This window comes from Camelus dromedarius, chromosome 24 (genome assembly GCF_036321535.1).
Source record: "Camelus dromedarius isolate mCamDro1 chromosome 24, mCamDro1.pat, whole genome shotgun sequence".
Classification (NCBI taxonomy): Eukaryota; Metazoa; Chordata; class Mammalia; order Artiodactyla; family Camelidae; genus Camelus; species Camelus dromedarius.
Window position 1 is genome coordinate 23,052,541 of NC_087459.1, and position 23,993 is coordinate 23,076,533.

The window sequence follows — 23,993 nt, forward strand, 5'->3', positions numbered from 1 at the left end:
GACCTAGAGGGAGGGGTTTCAAACTATTGTATGTAAATTATGCTTCCATGAAGCCACTTAAAAAAAGGCTCTGAAGTAAACATGATAGAATGAATAGATCTGATAAGGCTGGGTGAAATAAACACATGTGTATTACACTTTTCTCTTTCTTGGACTCTTATGTTTGAAATATTTTATAAGAAAGAAAGATTTTTTTAAAAAAACATGGATGGGGAATGATAAATAACAAAATCAAGATAGTGATTCTAGCCTGGGAGTGAGAGACGTGGGAACAGGACAGAGATACAGAGAGCTTCACTTCTATTTGTGGTGTCTAATCTCATTGCCTTTTTCTGAAAAAATTAAACCAAAATAGCAAAGTGTTAAGATTTGATACAGTTTGGTTGTGGGTTTATAAGGGTTCACTTATATCATTCCCTTGGCTTTTCTGTATTTACAAAAAATTACGCTCTAAAAATGAGAGGATAACGAAGGTTCAGAGTCTGCAGACAGGAAGGAAGTATTGGAACCCACAGCCTGCCTGGCATGTGATCTCTGGAAGGCAGAGCCTGAGGCAAGGCTTCAGTGCTCATGTCTTTGGGGAGCTGCAAAGCCCGGGCAGCAAGAACAGAAGAGAGGAGTGAGAGGGGGAAGGATGGAACGCAAACCCCAAGGAATGCATTGCCAGGCTGGCCCCCGTTTCGTGATGTCTCAGCGACACTAGATGTCTCCAGATAGGCTGCAGAGAAACACTGTCTGGGGACAGTCCATTGGAGAGAGGAGCAGAGAGGGTATTTATTTCATAGCTCTCTCCTTTCTTCTCTTTCTAATTGGTCAAAATTGAATTTCTAGGAAGTGACTACCCTTGTGCTTCTGGAGTGTGTCATCAAACCTATCTGGCCACCCCTTGGCGGCCAGATTGCATACACTTTGTGGTGCTTCATCCAAATGGAGAAACTACAGGGGAGTGAGAGACCCTGGCCATGGCATCAGGCCTTGGGGTTGCGTGGCCCTAACAGGGTCTGATTTGAGTCACCATGCTGACGACAGCTACAGCAAAGCAAGTGGCCAAGAGTTTGGGAGAGGGATGAGGTCAGGAGGCTGATAGAAATGGAAGAGGGTAGCACTTGTCTACAACAAGAGAGGAAATGAGAATGTATGTTGTAGCAGGTGAGTTTACAGTGGAAAAGGGCTGAAAAATTAGACCCATTCTGGAGTGATAACATCTTTCTTTTCTGAAGGGCAGTTGGAGGACTACATTATTCACTGAGAGCTTGGGGTGGTTTTAGGAAGTGGGATGGAGAGTTTGAGGAGACTCAGGAAGATCTTGAAGAGAACCCTGGGGAAAGGGTTGTGTCTGGCTACAGAGATGGAGAGGCTGCTTGGAATGCAGAGAATAGACCTAGTGAGAAACTAGGAGGTTGATGGTAAGAGTGTCGGGAAGACAGTGGTTGCGTTGAATTGGGCTTCAGGGAACTTGTCTATTTGGGTTGAATAGGTGGGCTGACAAACTGGAGCAATGCTGAGGAATGAAGGTCTTAAAAAGTAGAAGAGCAGCCTAGTGGGAGTGACAGGTGGAAAAAACATGAGATCGTGGTATGAGAGTGAAATTTTAGAGCTTACGATTCCAGAGTCGAGCAATGTTGGGTGAATACAGGGACCGGAATGTGGCCGTGTGTTGGGTTTGAGTGGAGTGGAAGTATAAGTCTTTTGAGAAGCAGTGGTTAAGGGTAGTGAATTTACTTAGAATCATGGGGTCTGGGAATGGAGCAAGATTGCTGTCCTGATACAGGGTCAAAGCAGAAAAGCGAAAGTCATTGCGGCTTAGCTCGGCCCCGGGGAACCAGTGCAGAGGATAGGAACTTTGTTAGTGCCGAGTCACCATGGGAAGCCAGTTAACAAATGGGGTCAGACATTTTATCCTTGACACGAAACCGAATCATCACCATATAATCTTGACTCCAATTACCATCCATTTTTAAAGACCTTATGCATTTCCCCACTGAAAAGTTAGTTTCCTCCCGTGACACTGCTCCCCACGTCCGGCTTCCTGAAGTTGTGAGTGTTACAGCACTTATCCCGCGGCGCTGTAATTGCCTGTTTGCGTTTCTGCCCCTTCCCTCACCTGCCCCATCATGAGTGCTTTAAGGGCAAAGCCGGATCTCGCCCAGCATCACGTCCTGACCCAGCCTGATCCCTGATGACCCGTGGAGGCTCAGTGGCGCTGGAAGGAAGAGAGCTGTGGCAGCATCAGGCAACACGGAGTCTCTGGGTCACCCTCTGTGTGACGGGTCAGACAAGCTCTTTGATTAAGTCATTTCCTGGTTTTTCCCTTTTCAAGCACAACCTCTGTCTCTCCCCCGAATCGCCTGAGATACGTGTTCCCTGCAGAATGTTTGGAAAAGAGTAATACTTGCCCATAACCCTAACTTTCAGCAACAACCACTATTCATAATTTAGTGTATATTTTAACAATCATACATTTCTTTCATTTTAAAATAATTAACTAATTAAGATTGAAGTATAGTCAGTTACACTGTGTCAATTTCTACTGTACAGTGTAATGTCCCAGTCATGCATATATATATATACATATATTCATTTTCGTATTCTTTTTCATTGAAGGTTATTACAAGATATTGAATATAGGTCCCTGAGCTATACAGAAGAAATTTGTTTTTCATCTGTTTTTATATATAGCGGTTAACATTTGCAAATCTCAGACTCCCAGATTTATCCCTTCTCACCCTCTTTCCCTCGGTAACCATAATATTGTTTTCAATGTCTGTGAGTCTGTTTCTGTTTTGTAAATGAGTTCATTTGTGTCCTCTTTTTAGTTTTCTTCTCTTTGTTTTTAGATTTCACATATGGGTGATATCATATAGTATTTTTCTTTCTCTTTCTGGCTTACTTCACTCAAAATGATGATCTCCAGGTCCATCTATGTTACTGCAAATGGCATTATTTTATTCTTTTTTATGGCTGAGTAGTGTTCCATTGTATAAATATACCACAGCTCCTTTATCCAGTCATGTGTTGTTGGACATTTAGGTTGCTTCCATGTCTTGGCTATTGTATATAGTGCTGCTATGAACATTGGGGTGCATGTATCTTTTTAAATAACAGTTCCCTCTGGATATATGCCCAGGAGTAGGATTGCTGGATCATATGGTAAGTCTATCTTTAGTTTTTTGAGGAATCTCTGTTTTCCATAATGGCTACACCAAACTACATTCCCACCAGTAGTGTAGAAGGGTTCCCTTTTCTCCACACTCTCTCTGGCATTTATTGTTTGTGGACTTTTGAATGATGACCATTCTGACTGGTATGAGGTGGTACCTGATTGTAGTTTTGATTTGCATTTCTCTGATAATTAGTGATATTGAGCATTTTTTCATGTGCCTATTGGCCATTTGTATGTCTTCATTGGAGAATTGATTGTTTAGGTCTTCTGACCATTTTTGGATTAGGTTAGTTGTTTGTTTTTTTGTTATTAAATTGTATGAGCTGTTTATATAGTCTGGAAATTAAGCCTTTGTGAGTCACATCATTTGTAAATATTTTCTCCCATTCCGTAGGTTGTCGTTTTGTTTTGCTTATGGTTTCCTTTGCTGTGCAAAAGCTTGTAAGTTTAATTAGGTCCCATTTGTTTATTTTTGCTTTTATTTCTAATGCCTGGGTAGGCTGCCTTAGGAGAACATTGCTAAGGTTTATGTCAGAGAATATTTTGCCCATATTTTCTTCTAGGAGGTTTATAGTATCTTATGTTTAAGTCTTTAAGCCATTTTGAATTTATAGCAATCAGATATTTATTTCTTTATGTGAGTATGTAATGCATCATTACTACAAATTTCACAAGGTAGAAAAGTGTGTGTAATGAAAGTGTCCCTCTGTCCTGTCCTTCCTTCCCACATAGTTTCCTGCCCCAGGGGAGCCAGGGTTAGCTGGATCCCATGTATTCGTCCAGGGAGAGTCTGTACATTTACAAGCAAGTATGCATCCTCTTTTTTTCTTCTTCTTTTATGCAAATGGTAGTATCTGATACACACTTTTCCGCACCTTGCTTTGTTTTTTCATTTAACAATACATCTTGTTTTTCATTTAACAGTACATCCTGGCACATCAGGATGTAAACAACATTCTTACCCTTTTTACAGCTGCATACTCGCCCGTTGCTTGGGTATGCTATGTTTGATTTAACCTGTCTTCTGTTAATAGGCATTTGAGTTGATTCTGATCTTTTCAATTTTTGATGTTGTATTATGGAAGATTCAAGTGTGATGAACACCGGTGGGCCCATCCCCCAGCTTTAACTTGGAACCAAGCTTGTTTCATCTGCACCCTCTCTGCCAACCCTCCCCTTTCCTGTATTATTTTAAAGCAAATCCCAGACATTTAATCCTTTCACTAGTAATTATTTTAGTGCAGATTAGAACATGACTTAAAAAAACCAGTTCCGGTATCACACCTAACACAACGAACAATAATCCCTTAGTGCCATTAAATCTGATCATTTAAAACATGTATAATCATTGCTGCAACCAGGAGCCTGGTTCGTGCTTCATACTGCATGTGTGTCGGTGTAGCTGTCTGGTACATTTCTGGTAGGGTCGTTGAGTTAAAGTGTGCCTTTTTTTTTAGTAGAATAGAGATGACCGTATTGCACTTCAAAGAGGTTATACTGATTTACATTTCTACCAGCAAAGCGTCAGAGGGCCCGGTTCCTCGCAGCTTTACCCGCTATGTGTTGTCGAATTTCTTGATCTTTACTTGCCTCACTGGTGAAAATACACAAACGTCGTTTTAATTTGCATTTCTCTTAGTATGAGTGGCGTTGAATATTGTTTTGTATGTTTAAGAGCCATTCATAATTCCTTTCCTAGGGACTGTCTGCTCATATTCTTAAGCAATTTTCTTTTGACTTGCTGGCCTTTTTAAATATGAGGGAAGTTGGCCCAAGAAATCTTTGTTGGATTGAGTTGAATTGAACAATGTCAAGATAAACTGAGCTTTTCCAGAGGATTCCCAAGATCCCCAGGAGGGGAGGGGTGCAAGCTATGCCTGAGACGCCCTCCCCTGCTCTCCAGGCCTTTTGCCTCTGGTCTGTTTTCTGGAACTTGAATCTTGTGTCCTTGCTTTTCTGGCCTCCAGATCGGTGCTAAATCTACAAAATGGTCTTGTTTTCTCCAATGCTGATTATTCTCTGATCTCAGCATATTCAGCTGAGGAACAGTGTGACTTAATGAAAAATTAATTGTATTGATTATCACTATGTTGCTCACAGATAAATTCTACTCAATTTGCTGCCGGCAGATCCATGCAGTATTGCCTTACGTGCCAAGTGGTCCGACGCCTGTTTCCTGCCTTGGGCTGTTTCCCTGAGCGGGTGCTTGTTGCTGGGTGAAGAATGGCTCCTTCTGGGGAGAAGCAACAGGCTTGTCCCCATGATGCGGTCTCATCTGCTGGACCACGGAGGTGGTCCATCTCTTCTTAGGACAAACTACCCAGCATCCTGCCCTGGAGGAAGTCCTGGCCTGGAGTCAGGAGGGTGGCTCTCTCTGCTTGGATCCCTCCTCTGCCTGTGTGAGGGGAGCCCCCTGAGCCATGAGTGTAGGTGTTTCCTGGACACCTCCTTTGGATCAGGCCTGGGGCTGAGTGTGGAGTCCACTCAGGGTCCCGTGGTTATCCTGCTGGTCTTTTTCAGAAAATATCTGAATGGTCTCCCTCTCCTTGACGCCCCCCTTTATAACCACCTGGGTCTTGAGCTTCAGGATAGCTGGGTGGTAGGCACATGTCATAGGAGATTCAGTTTCTATTCATAAAAATGATGTGAAATGGAGGGCAGCAACAACTGATGCTGACGTTTTGGAGAGTGTGATATTGTGACACAATAAGGAAAATATATTTGGTCTTCTTTCCTGATTCTTGGCCCAAAGCTCCTGAAACCCTGGGTCTGAAATTGACCCTGAAAACTAAAGTAAAACAAAATTCCTGAAACTCTGGAGTGATAAGAATGTCTTTCATATTCTAATGAGATAACTGGTGGCTTTTGGTTGGGGACTGGTTGCCAGAAAAATTAAGGCATGATTAGAAGGTTGGAACTTTTAGCCCCATTGACTGACCTCCAGGGAGAAGAGAGGGGCTGGGGAGTGAGTTCAGTTGCCAATGGTCAGTGATTTAATCAACTGTGCTTACATAATGGAACCTCCATAAAAACCCTAAATGATGGGGCTTGGAAAGCTTCTGGAGTGGTGAATACATGGAGGTGTTGGGAGGTTGGTGTGCCCAGGAAGGGTCTGGAACCCACCATACTTGGCCCTGTGCATCTCTTCCATTTATCTGTTCCTGAGTTCTATTCTTTATAATAAACCAGCCAATGTAAGTAAAGAACTTTCCTGAATTCTGTAAGCTAGCCTAGCAAATTATCGAATCCAAGAAAGGGCGGTGGGAACCCTTGACTTTATAACCAGTTGGTCACAAGGACAGGTGGCCTAAATTTGTGACTCACATCTGAAGTGAGGATAGTGCCTAACCTTTGGGGTCTGCACGGACTCTGAGTAGTTAGTATCAAAATTGGATTAAATCGTTGGGACACCAGATTGGTATCCAGAGAGCTGGAGAATTAGTTGGTGTGGGAAAACCCCCTACACATTTGGTGTCAGGCGTGTTGTGAGTAGAAACAGATCACAGAGGGCAACCTGGCCATATATATTCAACACCTTAAAAAAGTTCCTGCCCTTTGATCCAGTAGTTCCATTCTTAGGATGTTGTCTTAAGGAAATGATTATTAAAATACATGAAAATTTATATACAAAGATTTCCATTGCAGCATTCTTTAAAATCAGAAGTGATCTAAATGTCCCACACTAGGAATCTGGTGAAATCAGTTTGGCTGTTAATGGAATACTATGTAGCTATCAAAAATGATGTTTTAAAGAGTAGTTAGCTATACAGAAGACTGAAATGATAGTATGCTAAATGAAAAAAAGATATAAAGTTATAGAGAGCGCATGATCCCCATTTAATTAAGAATATTTGTACATAAAAACATTTGGAACAAAATACCCTAATATGTTAACAGTGGTTCTTACTGACCAATAAGTTATAGATTATTTTTTTTCTTTATACATTTTGGGGGCATTTTTCATAAGAAGCAAAAATTAACGTATAAACTAAAAACTGTAGCATCCCTCTGCAGATGTAGTTCTGGTCTTTTGAGGGGGCTGTGCCCATCCCAGAGGGCAAATCCAGAAGCCCTCAAGACAAAGGAAACTGCAGCTTTGCTAGATGTCCTCTTCCTCTCTCTTCACTTACCCCCTTGTTTTTTGGCATGGAGACCCTCCAGCAATTTTTCACTCCCATGTATGTTCAAGTCAGTTTCCTGGCTCTCCTTTCAGGGAGCGGTCAGTCTGTCACAAGGTGCCCGTGGCCCAGACAGACTTTCATTGTTAGTTTCAGCTCTCATTTGCTTCGTTCTTTTGCTGTTGGGGAATTTTCCATTAGCTTTACCAGACCCGGCCTGCTAAAATCAATTCAGCGTAATCCATGGAGGTGTAAACTTTGGGGACAGATAAACTCTGTTCTAGCTCTGAAACCCTTAGAAATGGCCCCTAGCTTTGTGACTGCCTGGTGCCTCTCTGCGTTAGGAGAGAATGATTGCTTTTTCATGACCAGAGATGCTCTGCATAATTTCGCCACCTAGTAAGTTACTGACACGCTCTTTGTTCCAGATGCTAGCTAGGGAAGGAGTTGGCTTTGTGTTTGAACTCAAGGCATCCTTGGGGCCCTGAGGTGAGGAAAAATGTCAGGAGTGTGGGGACAGCGGAGAACCACAGTATGGAGCTAAATCTCTGTCCCACCAGCCTTGAGCACTGAGCCTTTGAACCGCCTGCCCCCCAGGGTTAACAGTGGCCCATGGTGAGCCTGGGGCCAGGGAACTTACCTGCTTAGCCCTGGATTCTAACCATGGATCACAGATAATGTTATGCTCTCAGGGAAGGACAGTCAATTATGGACGCAGTCACACCTCAAATAACAAATAACCTAGGAGTGAGGGTCCGTTCACCCTTCTGAAGGTATACCAAGGGAGAAAAAAGCCTGGCAAAAAAGTGAATTATCCGAAGCAGCGCCCTACCCCCCACCCTGTCCCCATCTCTGTGGCCTGTGCCGAGTCAGCTTTGTTGAATTCTGGACACTTCTAGGTTCCTGTTATATCCCTGCCTCCTCCCAGCACGTTCCCCTCCTCCTTGAGGGCCGCGCCCCCTCGCTGTCTGAGCTCTCACCTCCGTGTTCCCTAATTACTGAAACCGATTAGTTGTATTTGCGGACTGATTGATTATAATTAAGTTGGAATCCATTCACACGAAAACCCACACCAGGATTGGACCAGCATTTTATGTGCAATTCTGGTCATTCTAGTCCTGCTTTCTATTCTCATCATATTTCCAGTATCACCATCTCCAAATGCTCACTGGATATTTCTGTGTATTCACCAGCCCTGACCATTTGGGTATCAGAGCCCTGGAGTATTCTGTGTGGCCAGAATACCACTGCCCATCCATCCCTCCCTGCCTGGACTCCTGTGCTTCCTCCTGAATTCTCTCTCAGTTAATGTCATCACTGCTCACCCATCAGGCAAGCGAGAGTCCTCAGTATCCAGTGTCATCCTCACATTGTCCTTCTGCTAAACCTGGGACACTGGAGCCTCCTTGAGCCCGGACCACCCAGAAGTCTCTCGGCCCCGCTCCCTGCAGCTCCAGGTGTAGTCCAGGCTTCTCACCTCTCATCACGCTTGTCTTAGCCACTCTGATCCAGAGCCCTCGGTTTACAATCCAATCTGATCCCTTCTCTCTCTCTCTGTTTTTTTTTTTTTTTTTTTTAACTTAAAACCACTGGGGACTCCCTGTGGCCTACAGCAGGGTTCACCAGCTTTAACTATAAAAAGTCAAGTGTAACTATTTTAGGCTTTGTGAGCCAAACTGTCCCCGTCACAATGACTCAATTACATTTGTGCAGTACAGAAGCAGTGAACAATGGACAACAGTACGGAAACAAATGGGCATAGCTGTGTTCCAGTAAAACTTTATCAACAAACAAGGTGGTGGGCCAGGTTTGGCCACAGGTCATCATTTGCCAACCCCTGGCTGCAGGGCAAAGCTCCGATGGCTTTGAAAGTCCTCCGATGGCTCTTTGCAGTCCTCCAAGTCTCTCCACGTTTCTCCACCCGCCGCACAGCCAGTACCTTAGACACACCCGTCTCGGCACGTTCTCCCCACTTAGCCTCCCTTCCCTTCTCTTCTTGGCTTCAAGAATCAAAAGATCCAAGCGTGACCCTTTCGTAGAGCTGTCTCTCGGTCACATGGAAGGACCCCCATGAGATTTGCGTGGGCCTGTATTCTTGTGCTTGTCCTTCTCTGTTGAGAGCATCTGGTCACCTCTCTGTCCCTCCAACTGGAATACGAGCTGCTCAGAGCCTGGGAAGTTTCTCTGGCTACCTGTCTATCTTAGCACAGCATGTGGCATGTAATAAATAAGCCACACCCCTTCAATGAATGAACGGCTGTATTAATCACTCTCCATACTCATGTGTGATCTTTCACAGAGAAGGGGGAAGCTTTCCTAAATCCCTTTTGTCACTGACTCGTTGTCAGTGACCCTGTCCTATTATTTCTCCCTAACAAAGACCTCCAGATTTGTATCTTATATTTTCTGGTGTGTGTCGGGGTTTAATAATTGCCTTGCCTAGCCTCGCCGAACTGCGTCTCCCTCCAATTTTTGATGACGTGTAGGAACAGAATGCATCTTGTTCATTCATAAAGCCCTCACTTTTTTTGTGGTTAAAACCCCACGTTCTTCTTAAACATACTTTTCTGTGGAGACTAAATAGATTTCACATGTAACGGGGACTGAGCTAGGAAAAATTATTCTTCATTTCCAGTTGGAGTTTGCTGATGAGCACTATGAGTTTCAGCTGATTCTGCAGGAGTAGCCCCTTCGCCAGCGAATCCTGACTCTAGCTGGTGTCTGGATTTCATCTGACACACTCTATCTGGGCGACCTGATTGATCGGTCTGTTCTGCGTGGTCACCGAACCTCTGCCAGTGTTCCTGCCTGTGCTGGCTGTGTCCCTGGGAGCGTCACAGAACCAAGGCCCGGTTCTCAGAGGGCACTGGGTCAGGATGCAGGTGGTACCAGTGTTGGCTGTTGGTATTTTTAAGAATACAGACTTGCTGGCATCATGAGAAGTAAATCTTCTGGGATCTAGAGTAGGATCATTTCTAGGCCAGGCCTGGCTCGGCTCCAGGACACCAGCCTCCCTCCAGGGAGAAGAGGCACAGGTCCCTGTGGGATCGCAGACTTTGGTTCTAGAAGATTCCACAGGCAGAGAGTGGATCCCTTTTTTCGGAGGATGTGTGTTGCCGTGTTTCCTGTCACGCTCCACACTGTGACAGTTGGACAGGCTCTTGTCACCATCACAGACGCCCCTTCTGTTGTCCACGAAAGTGTCTTGGAGCGGGTAGTGTTGGCCGTGCTGGCGTGCGTGCGTTGTGTGCAACTGAAATTGAATTAGAGACCAAAAGCATAGCAAGCTTATGTAACTCCGGAGCACCAGGGACTGTAGCCCAAAAGGGGATAAATTCCAGTGAAAAGCACACCACATGACTGGGGTGTTCCTGAAAACTTGATCTGCGGTCTCCACTTCCCAGGGCGGTGGAAAGAGGCCAGAGCCCCTTTCGTGCTTCGCTTAGGCTGCCTGTAGCCAGAGGCAGAGGGATCCGGCCTGCTCCCATGTCTCCGCTGTTTTATGGGCATATTTCTCACACCCTGTTCTGCTATTAAAAATAAAATGAGGCACACGTCACGTGTCTCAGACCGCAAGACCCGTTTCCTTCTAACAAGCTTCTCGTTTCCTTCTAACAAGCTTCTCGTTTCCTGGGCTTTCCCTACCCTGGAAAGATGAAATCTCCAGAGGCTCCCATTACAGATTTCTAGTTTTGTACTGCGCCCTCCCCTCCCTGCTGTTTAGAAAGAAAATGAAATTAGTGAGCTTTGTCTGCCTCTGCAGACACAGACACACACACACACACACACACACACAGGAGCAGATATTCTATGCAAATAGAGAAGGATGGCTTTGTCCCACTTACCTGGGGGCTCCAGAAAACAGAGCTCTGAGCTGAGATGCCCCTGCCCTGTCCTGTCTCCGGCTGGGGTGGGGCCAGCCTGGATGCATACTGCAGACAGGTAAGCCCTGGGTATTTGAGGCCTCAAGGGAGCACGTCCCTTCCCAGCAGGGCAGTTCCGAGGAGACCCCTGTCTGAGGTCTGATTTACCAAACCCGGTAGCCCAGGGGTGAGACAACTCCGGGAGTGACCCAGGCAGCCTGATGGGGTTCGGGAGACATATCTACCAAGACCCTCATTTCCAGGTCAAGTTCTCAGACAACCCCAACCAGGCCCCTCTGGGTTGGCCAGTGTAAGGATACAAGCTCTTTTGCCAGTAAGATCTAGGCCATGCAGGGAACCACAGGAATGAGGCTGGGCCCTGTCAACCAATGGGGACCATCTTTTCAGAGTGATAACATCAACCCAGGGAGTTCAGGATTGAGTCAGAGGGATGGGAAGAGGAGATGGTACTTCAGGAAAGAGGTGGCCCAGAGAATGAGGGGGCATGACTCACCTACAGCTGGTCCACCTGGGAGCCCAGCCTCTTCTGGGACCCCAGGTAGGGCCCTTGTCATCATCTGACATCTCCTGTTGCCTGGTATGTGTCAGCACTGATGTAAAACCCTATCATGGAAGCTGGAAGGAGATCTAAGCCAACCCATTTTTCAGATGGGAACACTGAGGCTGAGGGAGAGGGATGCCCTGATCACAGGGCAGAGCCAGACGGACTTCCTTGTGGGCTGATTCCCATCTCAGGAGACCCTCCCTGTGCATCCTCCTGTCCTTAGCATCTGGGCTCAAGCCGAGTGAGGCCATAGTCAACAAAACGTGCCCTGACCTCAGACTGAGCAGTGGCTCTAAGCTCTTTGAGGGCCACCTGGCACCTGGTAGGAAAACACATGGCTGCTCTAGGTAATCTTGGGCACGTTTTGTTGATGAGAAATAAGCCTAAACGTGCAGACAGACCCCTTGATTCAGAATTTGGATGGGACTAAAACATTTCCTATATCATCAATGGAAAAAAGCAGGATGTTTGAACAGCAGTTTAATAGGGTATGAAAGAGAACACAGGCTTCCTGTTCTTTTCTTAAATACTTTAACGATGTCTACGGATCCTCAGAAAGAGGCTAAGAGGACCTTAAGGATTCTCTTGGCCAACCCAGCTCATTTTACACAAGGACACACCGAAGCCTCGGGGTTTGGCTGCAGACCTAATTAGCTAATACGCCTGGCCGGGAGCCTGAGGTCCTGACTCACAGGCTGGTCTTCCCTCTGCTGGAGCACACGTTTACTCACAGGACGACCTCAGCGTGCTGAATTAGTATCAGTAATGAATTTGCTGCTAATATCTGGTCCTTACTTGTTCAGACCCGTAGTCCGTGGAACAGCTGTCCATCCAGCGCCCCCTTCAGAGTGTAGGTGGGAACGTACTGCGAAATGAAACACACGAGGAGCCGGCGGCTCAGAGAAGCCGTGTTTCTGCATCACGTTTCTAGGTAGCACGTGCTAGATGTGACATGAAAGGAGTAAATGGCCTGCTGAACAGCTGGCAGGGAGGGAGATAACTTGGCTGTGGTGAGCAAAGGCGTTCTGGTGACATACACAGCCCCTGACTTGGCCTTGAAGGACCCATGTAATTTGGGTGGGTAAAGAGGAAGGCAAGGTGTTTCAGGTGGAGAGTGGAAGGTGCAAGGTGTACTGGATGGGAGAGTGCAGAGGTCTGAAAAACAACCCCCAAAGGCATCAGATCCTCATCCCTGGAACTTTGTAAATGTTACTTTGGAAAAAGGGTCTTTGAAGATGTCATTGAGTTAAGGGTCTTGAGATGGGGAAACTATCCTGGGTTGTCCAGCAGGTCCCTAAAGACAATCACGAGCATCGTTATCAGAGGGAGGCAGAGGGAGATCACAGACAGAAGAGAAGGGGATGTGACCACAGAGCAGAGATCGGAGTGATGCGGCCACGAGCCGCGGAAGCAGACTTGGGAAAGGATCTTCCCTGCAGCCCGCGGGGGCGCGCAGGTCTATCCACACCTGGGTTTTGGTCCAGTGATAACCGATTTCAGGTTTCTGACCTCCAGACTGTGAGAGAATAAATTTCTGTTCTTTTAAGCCACCAAGTCTGTGTAATTGGTTATAGCAGCCACAGGAATTTAATACAAGTAGGAAAGGGAAAGCTGGCTTGGGTCAGGGTTCCAGGTCATTGCTGGGAGGCCAGTCAGGTATTTGGAGAAGAGATGCGTACACGTGGCCCTCCGTATCCAAGGGGGCTGAACCCACTGATACGAGGGCGAACTGTACTGCGCCATTTTATACGTTTTATATTAAGGGACTTGAGCATCCATGGATTTTGATATCCTCGGCAGTCCTGGAACCAATCCCCTGCAGACACCGAGGAACGACAGTAAATGGATATGACCTCAGGTATAGGTGGCCAATACTTGAAGGGAATGAGAAAGGCTGACAGTTGCTGTGCTGGGCTCACACCAGGTTTATTGATGAAAAAATCAAAGCCATCCATGCCTGGTGCTCATATACGATTGACGAACCTCTAATCTCGAGGCTGTGATCTCGCATCAGATTCCCATGGCATGCCTCGCAGGGGTGTGGTGTGTTAGGAAGTGCTCAGCCGACCCAGGGCAAACAGGCAGCGGGGACTCTGGAGGGAGGGGCTCTGGGTTGGGTAAGAGGATGGGAGTCCCCTGCTGGGTGAAATGGCCTTAGTGATGGCGGAGTCAAATTCTCCGCCAGCCCCAGAGAATGTGATTAAAGATGCGTTTGGGCTTTTTATGGCGCCCTTATTGATCTGAGGTTGTTTATAGTCATAAAAATGCTGTAAATTAGAGGAATGAAATAAAAACAGCAGGATACTTAATTCCTGTCCTCCTATGAGGTTGAAAAAGCTTTCTGCACAGTTCCTACAGCAGCAGGGAGCTGGAATAAAAGTCTGCCAAAGGGGAGTCTCATTCTCCTTTTGTCCTAATGGCCCAAGCTAAGAGGTAGCCGTCTTCTCACAGGCAAAACCTCACCCTCATCCTTGTTGGGAAAGTGTCCTTGGCTAACACGATCCTTAGCTGGGACCACTGTCTAATTGTGTGTGCACTACACTGTTTTAGTGTACTCGAGGCCAGTTACCTCCTTCTTCCTTCCAAACTGTTTTTCTTTTTTTCTCCCTCTCTCCTCCTTTTCCTTTCCTGTCATTCCCTCCCCGCCCCTTTCTTTTCTTTTGTTCCTCTTTTGGCCACCTTGTTACTGGATTAAAGGGTTTTGACATATCACTACTTGTAAAGCAGTTTAGTTAGAGGCTTTCAACAGTCGCCAGTGATTTCAATGCAGTAGACCAAGCCTCGTGACCATTGGACTTTCTTTGCTTTCCCCTTGTAGAAATCCGAGAGGCCTTTCGAGTTCTGGACCGAGACGGGAATGGCTTCATCTCCAAGCAGGAGCTGGGAATGGCCATGCGCTCTCTGGGGTACATGCCGAGCGAGGTGGAGCTGGCCATCATCATGCAGCGCCTGGACATGGACGGTGAGCCCCGGGGCGAGCCTGGGCCCATCAGCGAGGCCTTGGGGTCAGAGGGCCACGTGTTCACAGTTGGGAGACTCAGTTTCATGTCTCAGTTGATATTTGAGGAATGGAAACTTGAACTAGATCAGGGTTTTTCAGACAACATTCCAAAGGATTCTAGGGGTCTGCACAGGTGGTTCTGGGGCCACCAGAGGGAGTCGGGTGAGGAAGGAGGCCTGGCTGGTGGCCCAGTGGGAACAGTTTTGTTTTGTTTTGGAAGCGGCTTTATTGAGACAGAATTCGCATGCCATAAAGTTCACCCAGGGAACCTGCACAGTTCAGTGGCTTTGAGAATATTCACAGACTTGTGCAACCAATGGCTTAATCAATTGTAGAACACTTTCCCCACTCCAAAAAGAAACCCTGTCCATCTTAGTCATCACCTCCCAAGTCCTCTATCCCTGCCAAGTTTCAGGCAGCCACTAAGCTGCTTTCTGTCTAGTGGACTCACCTCTGGATGTCTCATGTAAATGAAATCGTATGACACACTTTGTACCTGGCTTCCTTCACGTAGCATAATATTTGAAAGGTTCTTCCGTATTGTAGCCTGTAGCACTACTTCGCTGCTTTTCACGGCCAGATCATATCCCATTGTTTAGCTGTAATCACTTCTTTTCTCTCTGTTTTACATACTAGGTTTCCAGATACATTGAGAAAAAGGGAAAGGGTCATTCACTGAGGGAACGAGTTCCACTGTGTTTAAGTAGTTCTGAAAAGTGACCGCATGGGATTATCTTTCAGGTTCTTTCCTGCGCTAAAACCCTAAGAGTTTGTCCCAAACTGTCCGTGACCTTCCTGGCATTAAGATCTCGCCTGAGCTGAAGGTCCAGGAAGGAGCCTCCTTATTTTGCTTTTTCAGCACACACTCTTCCCCTCTGAAAAGCAGTTTGATTCCAGGCAGAAGGCGTCCAGAATGGGGGGCTCTGAGGACTATCGGGTCCCCATGAGCACGAAGCACAGACCAAGTAAAGGGGAAGAGAGGAGCAGGGGAAGGAAGTCTTTTGGAGGAGTAGACCGAGACCATGGTAGGGAGATCTTTGCTTGGCCTGCAGACTAATTAGAACATGGCTGTCCCATTATCCTGCTGGACTTGTTGAGAGGATGATAATAAGGGTGACCATATGGCGGATGGACCCCATCACCCACCGCCAAGTGCAGCTGTGGGCATTTATTTTCTGGTTCAGGAAAGAGACGTTTTATCAGGGATGTTCAGTTGTGTGTGCCGTGCCAACCTGTCCTTCCAACTCCGATTGGTTGTGACTCACTGGGTCTTTGCAGGCCTGGTTCGACCTTGCTTTGTATTTAGAGGTATTTCTGAGAAGCTGGAGCAGAGCCCACGTTGTAGAGTGGAGTCTCTTCCATGGATTCTCATCCTCATTTCAGAGGTGCGTTTCCAGAAAAAAAGAAAGAGTTTCTTTCTGAAAATAATAAAAATCTTCATCTCTACCCCTGTGTATGGAATGAAGAATGTTGTTGTGTTTTTGATTCTCCTCCCACAATTCAGGAAATCAAACATGGTCAAATGGACTGAAAGAAAATGGAATTAGCAACATTAGGCAAAATGAGCTGGGGCTCTCGTGGGAGAGTTACTCCTATGAGATTTAAGGGTCTTCATCAAAGTCCATCCTTGGTCTTTATATATTCATTCATCAGACCCTGGCTCATGGGGAAGTTTTTATTATTGCAAATCCTCCCTGATTCCATGAGGGCTTGGAGCCCCCAGGGGATCTCGTGTGATGGTGCGGTCCAAGGGACTCAAGCAGAAACTAGAGCGGATGCGGTTTAAGAGACTGCAGGCATCACCAGTTTATTTGGAACATCCTACTTAGCTACCAAGGCTGAGGGCAGAACTTCCAAGCAAAATGTGTAGAGAATTTCCATTAGTTCCTTTAACAGAAGCTCAAGTCATGCATGAGCTTTTCCATGGTGACTCTACCAGGTGAAAACACAGTTATTTACCTTTGAAGTGTAGCTTCCTCGAAGTTTTGTTCTGTTGCCCATGAAAGTTTCAGTTCAGAATATATAAAAACCATGCGGCAGTGTAGGCAAGAGGAATTGCCTTATGCAGTGTGCTAAAGGCTTCAGTGTGGAAGGAGCCAAGGGAAAATTGCCCAGGCTGACCGTCTTTCTGTTTTGTAAATGATGCTGGTAAGTGAAATTTCTGCAGTCCTGGGTTCTGGATATGGACAGATTTACTGTTTTTCAGTGTCCTCTTAATGGGGTCTTTTGAGCTATTCTGTTTTTACAAAAAGTCAGTTTCTAATTATATCCCTTCTCCCAGCTTCTGTCCCAGGGGATTCTCCACAGAGATTTGGCCTTACCTAATTAAGCTTCTCTTTGGCATGAAACTTGTGGAATGGCAGAGATTTTGATGGGGATAATGCCCACTACAGACAAAAAGTGTCTGGGCCGGAACTTGAGATTCTTCGCTGTAAGATGACCATGCCTCCTGGTCCGCAGACCCTGGTCCTGGCACCCAGGGGCGGCAAGAGAGGCAGCGGTGCCTCCCTCCATCCCAGCTGGCCGCGATTAGAAGCAGGTCTGGCCCACACACTGATCGTTCCCTGCTGGGGTCCCTGTCGGTTTGCCCGACGGTGAGGTCATACCTTCGGCACGAGGCCCAGATGGAATTAGCGTGCGTCTGTGCAACCTGGGTCTGCACAGGAGGCTTTCATTTGGTGGTTCTTTGGGAGGGGGTGGCCTTGCTGGGCTCTGAGTGTAACAGTAACCTCCCTGGATTAGGGAACTCAGCGGGGTTTCCTGGACACAGAGCCTGCAGGAGCCAGACGGTTCCAGTGGGAGTGTGGAGCTGGATTTCCAGAAGGCAGAATGGAAGACAGGCAGTCGGATCTGGAATTGTTCTCTTGGCCAGGGCCAAGTTGCCTTCAGTGCTGGGACTCTGTGCGTGTGTGTGTGTGTGTGCGTGTGCGTGTGCGTGTGCGTGTGCGTGTGTGTGTGCGCGCGCGCGCATGCGTGCATGCACCGCATAGGTGGGACTGCTCGGAGTTAAGTAACAGAAAAGCCAAACTTCTGCCCCGTGCCTAGAGCTTCCTCTTTGGCTCGCTCCTGCAAAGCTTCTTTCAGCCTCTGCAGCTGAGATGACTTTTGTCCGAACACCAGTTGGAGACCAGGCTTCCCCTTTCCTGGATGCTTTTGCCAGGATCTCTCCTTCAGCCCAGATTCTGGAAGCCTGCAGCCCTCTCACTCAGGCCCCTGGAGGCCTTTAAGCCCAGTGCCCTGAGGCACTCCTCGCTTTAGGAAATCCAATTCTCTCCAACGCATCTCAGTACCAGTTAGGTACAGTCCCTGGAAGAACTGATAAAATTGTCACCCCCAGAAAAGTATCCTTGAACTTAAATCTTTCCTAGATGCGGGCTGAGAAAGTGATTGTGGGCTCTGCCCCGTTCCACCTGCTCCTGTCAGCTCTGTGGTTCCCACAGCACCTCTTGGGGCCCCTGAGAGCATCCTGCATCATTCACTGGGGAATAAGGGCTTGGTATCTTCAAGACCAAAGAGACATTTTTGACTGCCTTCTGTGTGTTAATGGTTTCACCAGCCACACCACCGTGGCCGTCTGGATTGAATCCAGCTAGCTTTGTGGGTAGTTCCCTGAAACTATCAAAGCAGGCAATGTTTTCAGCATCTCACATCTCCTAATGCGACCCTCTCCTGTTCTCAGCTGCCCTCGCCTCTCCTGCACTTAAGGAACAAAACAAATGCAGACCTTGCTCCCCACACCCTGGACTTTCCTTCTGCTGCTCAGAGATGCAGAATCTCATGAAACTCCAACAGATTTGGGGGTTTGAAATGCATTCTTATCTCTCGACAGGTTTTTAGTTTTGTCTTGTTTTAGGCGCACCACTGGATGCTGACTATGATTCAGTTTAGTTCCGTTTAAAAAGGATTTATCTAGTGTCCACTGTGTGTGAATTTTCTTATTTTTATGGTTGGCAAGACTCACTTTTGGTTCATTTTGAGACGAACCACTGAGCCACAGAGAACAAAATTATGGTCGGAGTCATGAAAGCCAGCAGTGTCCCTGCTGCTAGGCTCCGTGTCCACATCTCTCCTCTCTTCCTACCCATTCATTACAAGCATTCATCCTTTGCTGATTAGTCATATGGTTATGACTCTCCTGTTTTCATCTGTGAGCTTCTAGAAGACAGAAAAGTATGTGTTTAATTCCAAGTCCAGCTGACTGCCACGGCACATTCACACAAATCAGTGTACTGATTTGGATGCTCTGGAACCGGCATAGGTCTATTTTGAGCTCAGATACATCCTTCTTTTTGTATGAGTGGGAAGATGCTTAGCCACAGACTACATGAAGCTGATCTTGTCTGACCTCAGGAAGACATCAGAGGGGACACCAGGGAGGCTCAGCCATTCAGTTTTCTGAATCCACGTAGAGGTCCCCATTCTGAGCCTCAGGTCCCACTTCTTTCCAACCAATGTCCTAAATCTCACATAAGAGACTTGATGAGTCTGAGATTTCAGCTTATAATTCTGTCGACCACACGATTAGATTTGGGGTCTTCCCTGCAGTTAGTTGTAAGAAGTAAGTGATTATTTGCGAGCTACGCTCGAAGTACTCTAGTTCTCTGACTGTAACCTGAGCTGAGCGTTTCAAGGGCTGAGCTCGTTAGACGCAGCCATCCCACCCCACGGTCCTTGTAGTCATCATTGCTGGTGTGAAGGTCGAACACAGTAGCTCCACGGGTCTTCAGAATCCTTGCTTTCAGTAATTATTTTATCCCAAGAAGCCACAGATGACATTTAGTTAATTGTGATGCCAGTCATGCCATTGATAACTATCCCATTTTTCATTAGCAGGAAGGTCAGCCCCTCATTTAAGATCATAGATAAGCAAACCAATCTCAGAATCCCACCTGGGAACTTTGTTTCCTCCTGGTATCACATAGTGCATTATCATGAAAACTGAAACCATGCTGCATTCCTAGAAGGGAGAGTATTATGTGAAAGATAAGAACCTGCTGAAATTCCTCATACATAAATGATATTTCTCTTTGGCAGGATTTACCAAAAGGATTAAATGAAAATGCCCATCTCAGAACACGCTGAACAGTATTGAATATTTTTTAACAAATCATTACTTAAATGATTGGTGAAAAATGGGGACTTGGTTTCTTTTCCTTCATAAATGAGATGATGTATTTTTCATCTGGTGATTGGTTATCCTTTTTTCTTTTCCTTTTGCAGATTGTCTTTTTGAGGGGAAGGTCTGTTTCAGTAAGGACAGGCTAAGTTATGCTGCAGTAATAAATAATTCCCCTGAATATCAGTGGCTTAATATCACAAAATAGAAGTTCTCACTCATGCTGTATGGCCATTGTGGATTGGCTGGATGTTTCCTTTAGTCATTCTCACTCAGGAATCCTGGCAGAGGGAGACTTCTCCCTGTGCTTCCATGACAGCAGTGGCAGGGGCGACAGACTGAGTGAAGCACATAGGGATTCTTGAAGTTTTTGTCACTTCTGTTCACATCTCATTGACTAAAGCAAGTCACATGGCTGTCCCTAATATCAAGGAGTATTAGGAAGTTGAATCTGACTCCATGACCAGAAGGGAATGAACTGGAAATATTTGGTGAACAACACTAATGATGACTTAAGGATTTTAGGCCTTTTCTATATTTTATTAGAATGTCACATTCATTGCAAAAGTTTTAACTCAGGAAAAAAGTTTTAGGAATACTATGGATAGGGGGCAAGAATGATTATTATGGGAGATTTTACATATTCCTTGCAGCTTGATCAAGTAGATAAAACTAAGCAACAGATTTTGAATGACACTGAATGTGTGTGTATATGAGTGTGTGTGTGCATGCGTGTAGTATAAACTTTGTACCCTTGAAAAGAGGATAACTCTTCTTTTGAAGTGATTCTGGAACATTAACAAACATGAGTATGTATTAAGCCAGAAAGACAACCTAATTAAATTCCAAAGGACACACATTACAGGCACATTCTTTGACTACCATGCACTAAACCAGAAATTAATAACAAAAGTTTGAATAAGAATCCCACCCACTTGGAAATTTAAAAATGAAAAACCAAAGTTCTTTCAATGTGATGAACAGATCCAAGAGCCAATTCTTTGAAAAAGATGCAACAAATTGACAAATAAAGCATGTTTAATTAAAAATTAAAGAGAGTTATCACTAAAATAAAGTAGAAATGAAAAACATGGGGGATTTTGAAAAAATACTTGAGGCCATTTCTTGTGAATACATTTGAACATCTACATGAAATGGAGATTTTTGGAAAAATATAAGTTATTGAAACTGATTCAAGCTAAAAGTAGTCTAAATCGGAAGTTGCGTACTTGCAGCCTACCAGCCAAATTCAGCTGTTAGCCATGTTTAATTTGGCTCACGCATCATTTTCTAAAGTAGAAAGTCTCATATCAAAAATCTACATTTCTCCCTCTTAAAATATCAGAGAATTTGGCAAGTCTAGCCCTGCATTCCTTCATTGCAATAATTTGGTGGAGTTGAGTAGCTGTCCTTTCTAGCCAGGTCAAATGCCGCAGTCTCCACCAGTCCTTATTGTCTTACATATATTCAAATGTATTCACACCTTCCTGGTCTCTTTTGATGCCCTAGCTTGGTCCTTGTGGGCTGGGGAGTCTATGACTCTGCCTAAATGGACCAGTGAATGATGAGAGCATCCTTCACTGCTGTGGCAATCAATTCATTTCCCTTAGTTTTAATTGTAGGGTGTTTTAGTTTTGTTTTTCTATTTTTGCTTCTGTTTTGCTTATTGTTTGACATTTCTAGCAACTTCAGTAGATTACTTATTTTAATTTAATTCCTCATTATTTAATAATTAAGGCAACTAGGACAATAAATTTGCCACTGAGAAGACTTGAATAATACCTCCCAAATTTTGATAGATCATTTTAATTTTCATTGTCTTCTCTATAATATTTTATCATATTTTAATTCCTTCTGCTGCTCTGTTAATTTTTTAGGAAAGCATTTGATAATTTCCAAGTTCCTAAGACTTTAAATTTCTAGTGTACATTTAAATTTTCTATTTCGTTGCACATTGGAAAATAAATCTGACCTGCTATTTGCTAGGATTTTCTTTGTACGCAAGAATAAGATGAACTTTTATGAAGACATTGCCTCTATGGTTTAAGGCTTTTATATATGCATAGAAGTTATCTTCATATTATCTATATCCCCTCCACCTGTATTTTGGTTAGTTTATCCAAGATAAATTACTGTGATGTGTTCCAGTGCTGTTACATTGCTTCCTTAGTTTACTTCCAGCAGTTTTAATTTTAATTTTCAATGCTCTTGTCTGCCCTCATAGTGGATTTTACCTTTTATCAATGTAAATGTTCTTGAAATACCTTTGAGTTAATGCTTTTGCTTTCTGTTGATTTTTTGCCCCATAATGTTTTTGCCTGTGTTTGCATAACATTTATTGTTGTGTGTGGTTACTGGGGAACATTCACAATTATTCAGCTTCTTCCAGGAGCACGGTGCACTGCACTCCTGCCCTTTCTGTGTGATTTGTTAGGTGTATAAAACATCATGTACCATTGTGTTTTAATTTTTAATAATTCTGAGAGCCTTTTTATGGGCAAGCTTAACTGATCATTTATTTCAGGACTTTTCAGTTGGGTCTTAATTCTGTCACTTTGCTGTATGCTGGTTTCCATGCGCACTGGCTATTTAATTTGTCTTCTTTTCAGACTACAGAGGTTTTTTTTTAATTGGGGGTATAATTGACATACAATCATATATTAGTTTCAGGTGTACAACGTAATAATCTGATATGTATATTGCAAAATGATCACCACAGTAAGTCTGGTTAACGTCTGCCACTGTACATAGATACAGAATTTTTTTCTTGTAATGAGCACTTTTAAGATCGACTCCCTTAGCAACTTTGAATTATGCAACTAATTAACTATAGTCTTGTTATAGTATTATTAACTATAGTCACCATGCTGTGCATCACATCCCCATGACTTATTTGTTTTATGATAGAAAGTCTGTATCTTTTGATCGCCTTCACCCATTTTGCCCACCCCCTAGGCCCTGTCTCTGGCAACCACCAATCTGTTCTCTGTATTTGAGCCTGTTTTTTTTTCATTCTATGTAAGTGAGATCATATGGTATTTGTCCTTCTATGTTTGACTTATTTCATCTAGTATAATGTCCTCAGCCTCCATCCATGTTGTTACAAGTAGCAAGATTTCCCTCTTTTTTATGGCTGAATAATATTCCTCTGTGTGTGTGTGTGTGTGTGTTGTATTTTCTTTATCCATTTATCTGTCCACAGACACACAGGTTGTTTCCATATCTTGGCTATTGTAAATAATGCTACAATGAACATGGGAGTGCAGGTATTTTTTCAAGTTAATGTTTTCACTTTCTTCAGATAAATACCCAGAAGTGGCATTGCTGGACCATATGGTATTTCTATTTTTAATGTTTTGAGGAGCTTCCATACTGTTTTCCATAGCGGCTGCACCAATTTACATTCCTACCAGCAGTGCACAAGGGTTCCCCTTTCTCCACATACTTGCCAACACTTGTTGTTTTCTTGTCTTTTTGATAGTAGCCATTCCAACAGGTGTGAAGTGATACTATGGTTTTGATTCGCATTTCCCTGATAATTAGTGATGTTGAGCATCTTTTCCTGTACCCGTTGGCCATCTGTATGTCTTCTTTGGAAAAATATCTATTCGGATCCTCTGCCTATTTTAAAATCAGATTGTTCGGGTTTGTCTTTTTTTTCTTTGCTGTTGAGTTGTATAAGTTCTTTATATATTATGGAGATTAATCCTTATCAGATATATGACTTGCAGATATTTTTTTCCCACTCAGTAGGTTGCTTCTTCATTTTGTGGGTGGTTTCCTTTGCTGTACAGAAAGGGTGTTTTTCTTTTTTTAAAAAAATATTACCCTGTCAGTTGTTTGGAAGTTAGATGTCTTACTTTCACTTTTTCTAGTAATAGCCATAAAGTTTTGGGGCATTTAACTCCTAACATCAGTTACAAATTAATCATACTTGCCCATGGAAGATGAGAAATAATTGTTTCCCTCTTTCTCTTTTCTGATCTTTGTTAATGTAATATATGGTTGTTAGAAATATGCCTCCCCTCTTTTTAAAACAAATTTTATTATTTTCAATTTTAAGGAACTGGTCAGTTTTACAACCTTATCTGAAACACTTATTTTTCCTGTACATTTATTTAGTTCTAGTGCTGATACCAGCCATATTTTACTCATTTTCTGCTTCTT

The 23,993-nt window shown here is 44.4% G+C and overlaps 1 protein-coding gene across 3 annotated transcripts in view; it reads left to right on the forward strand.

Annotated features, from left to right (window-relative positions):
- The window catches only part of CALN1 (calneuron 1), a 325,396-nt gene that overhangs the window by 148,279 nt on the left and 153,124 nt on the right, over window positions 1–23,993 (forward strand). For all 3 annotated transcript variants that reach the window (XM_064478594.1, XM_064478593.1, XM_064478592.1), the window contains exon 3: window positions 14,528–14,671. In XM_064478594.1, the coding sequence (XP_064334664.1) occupies window positions 14,528–14,671 (144 nt within the window). The remainder of the gene's footprint in view (window positions 1–14,527; window positions 14,672–23,993) is intronic.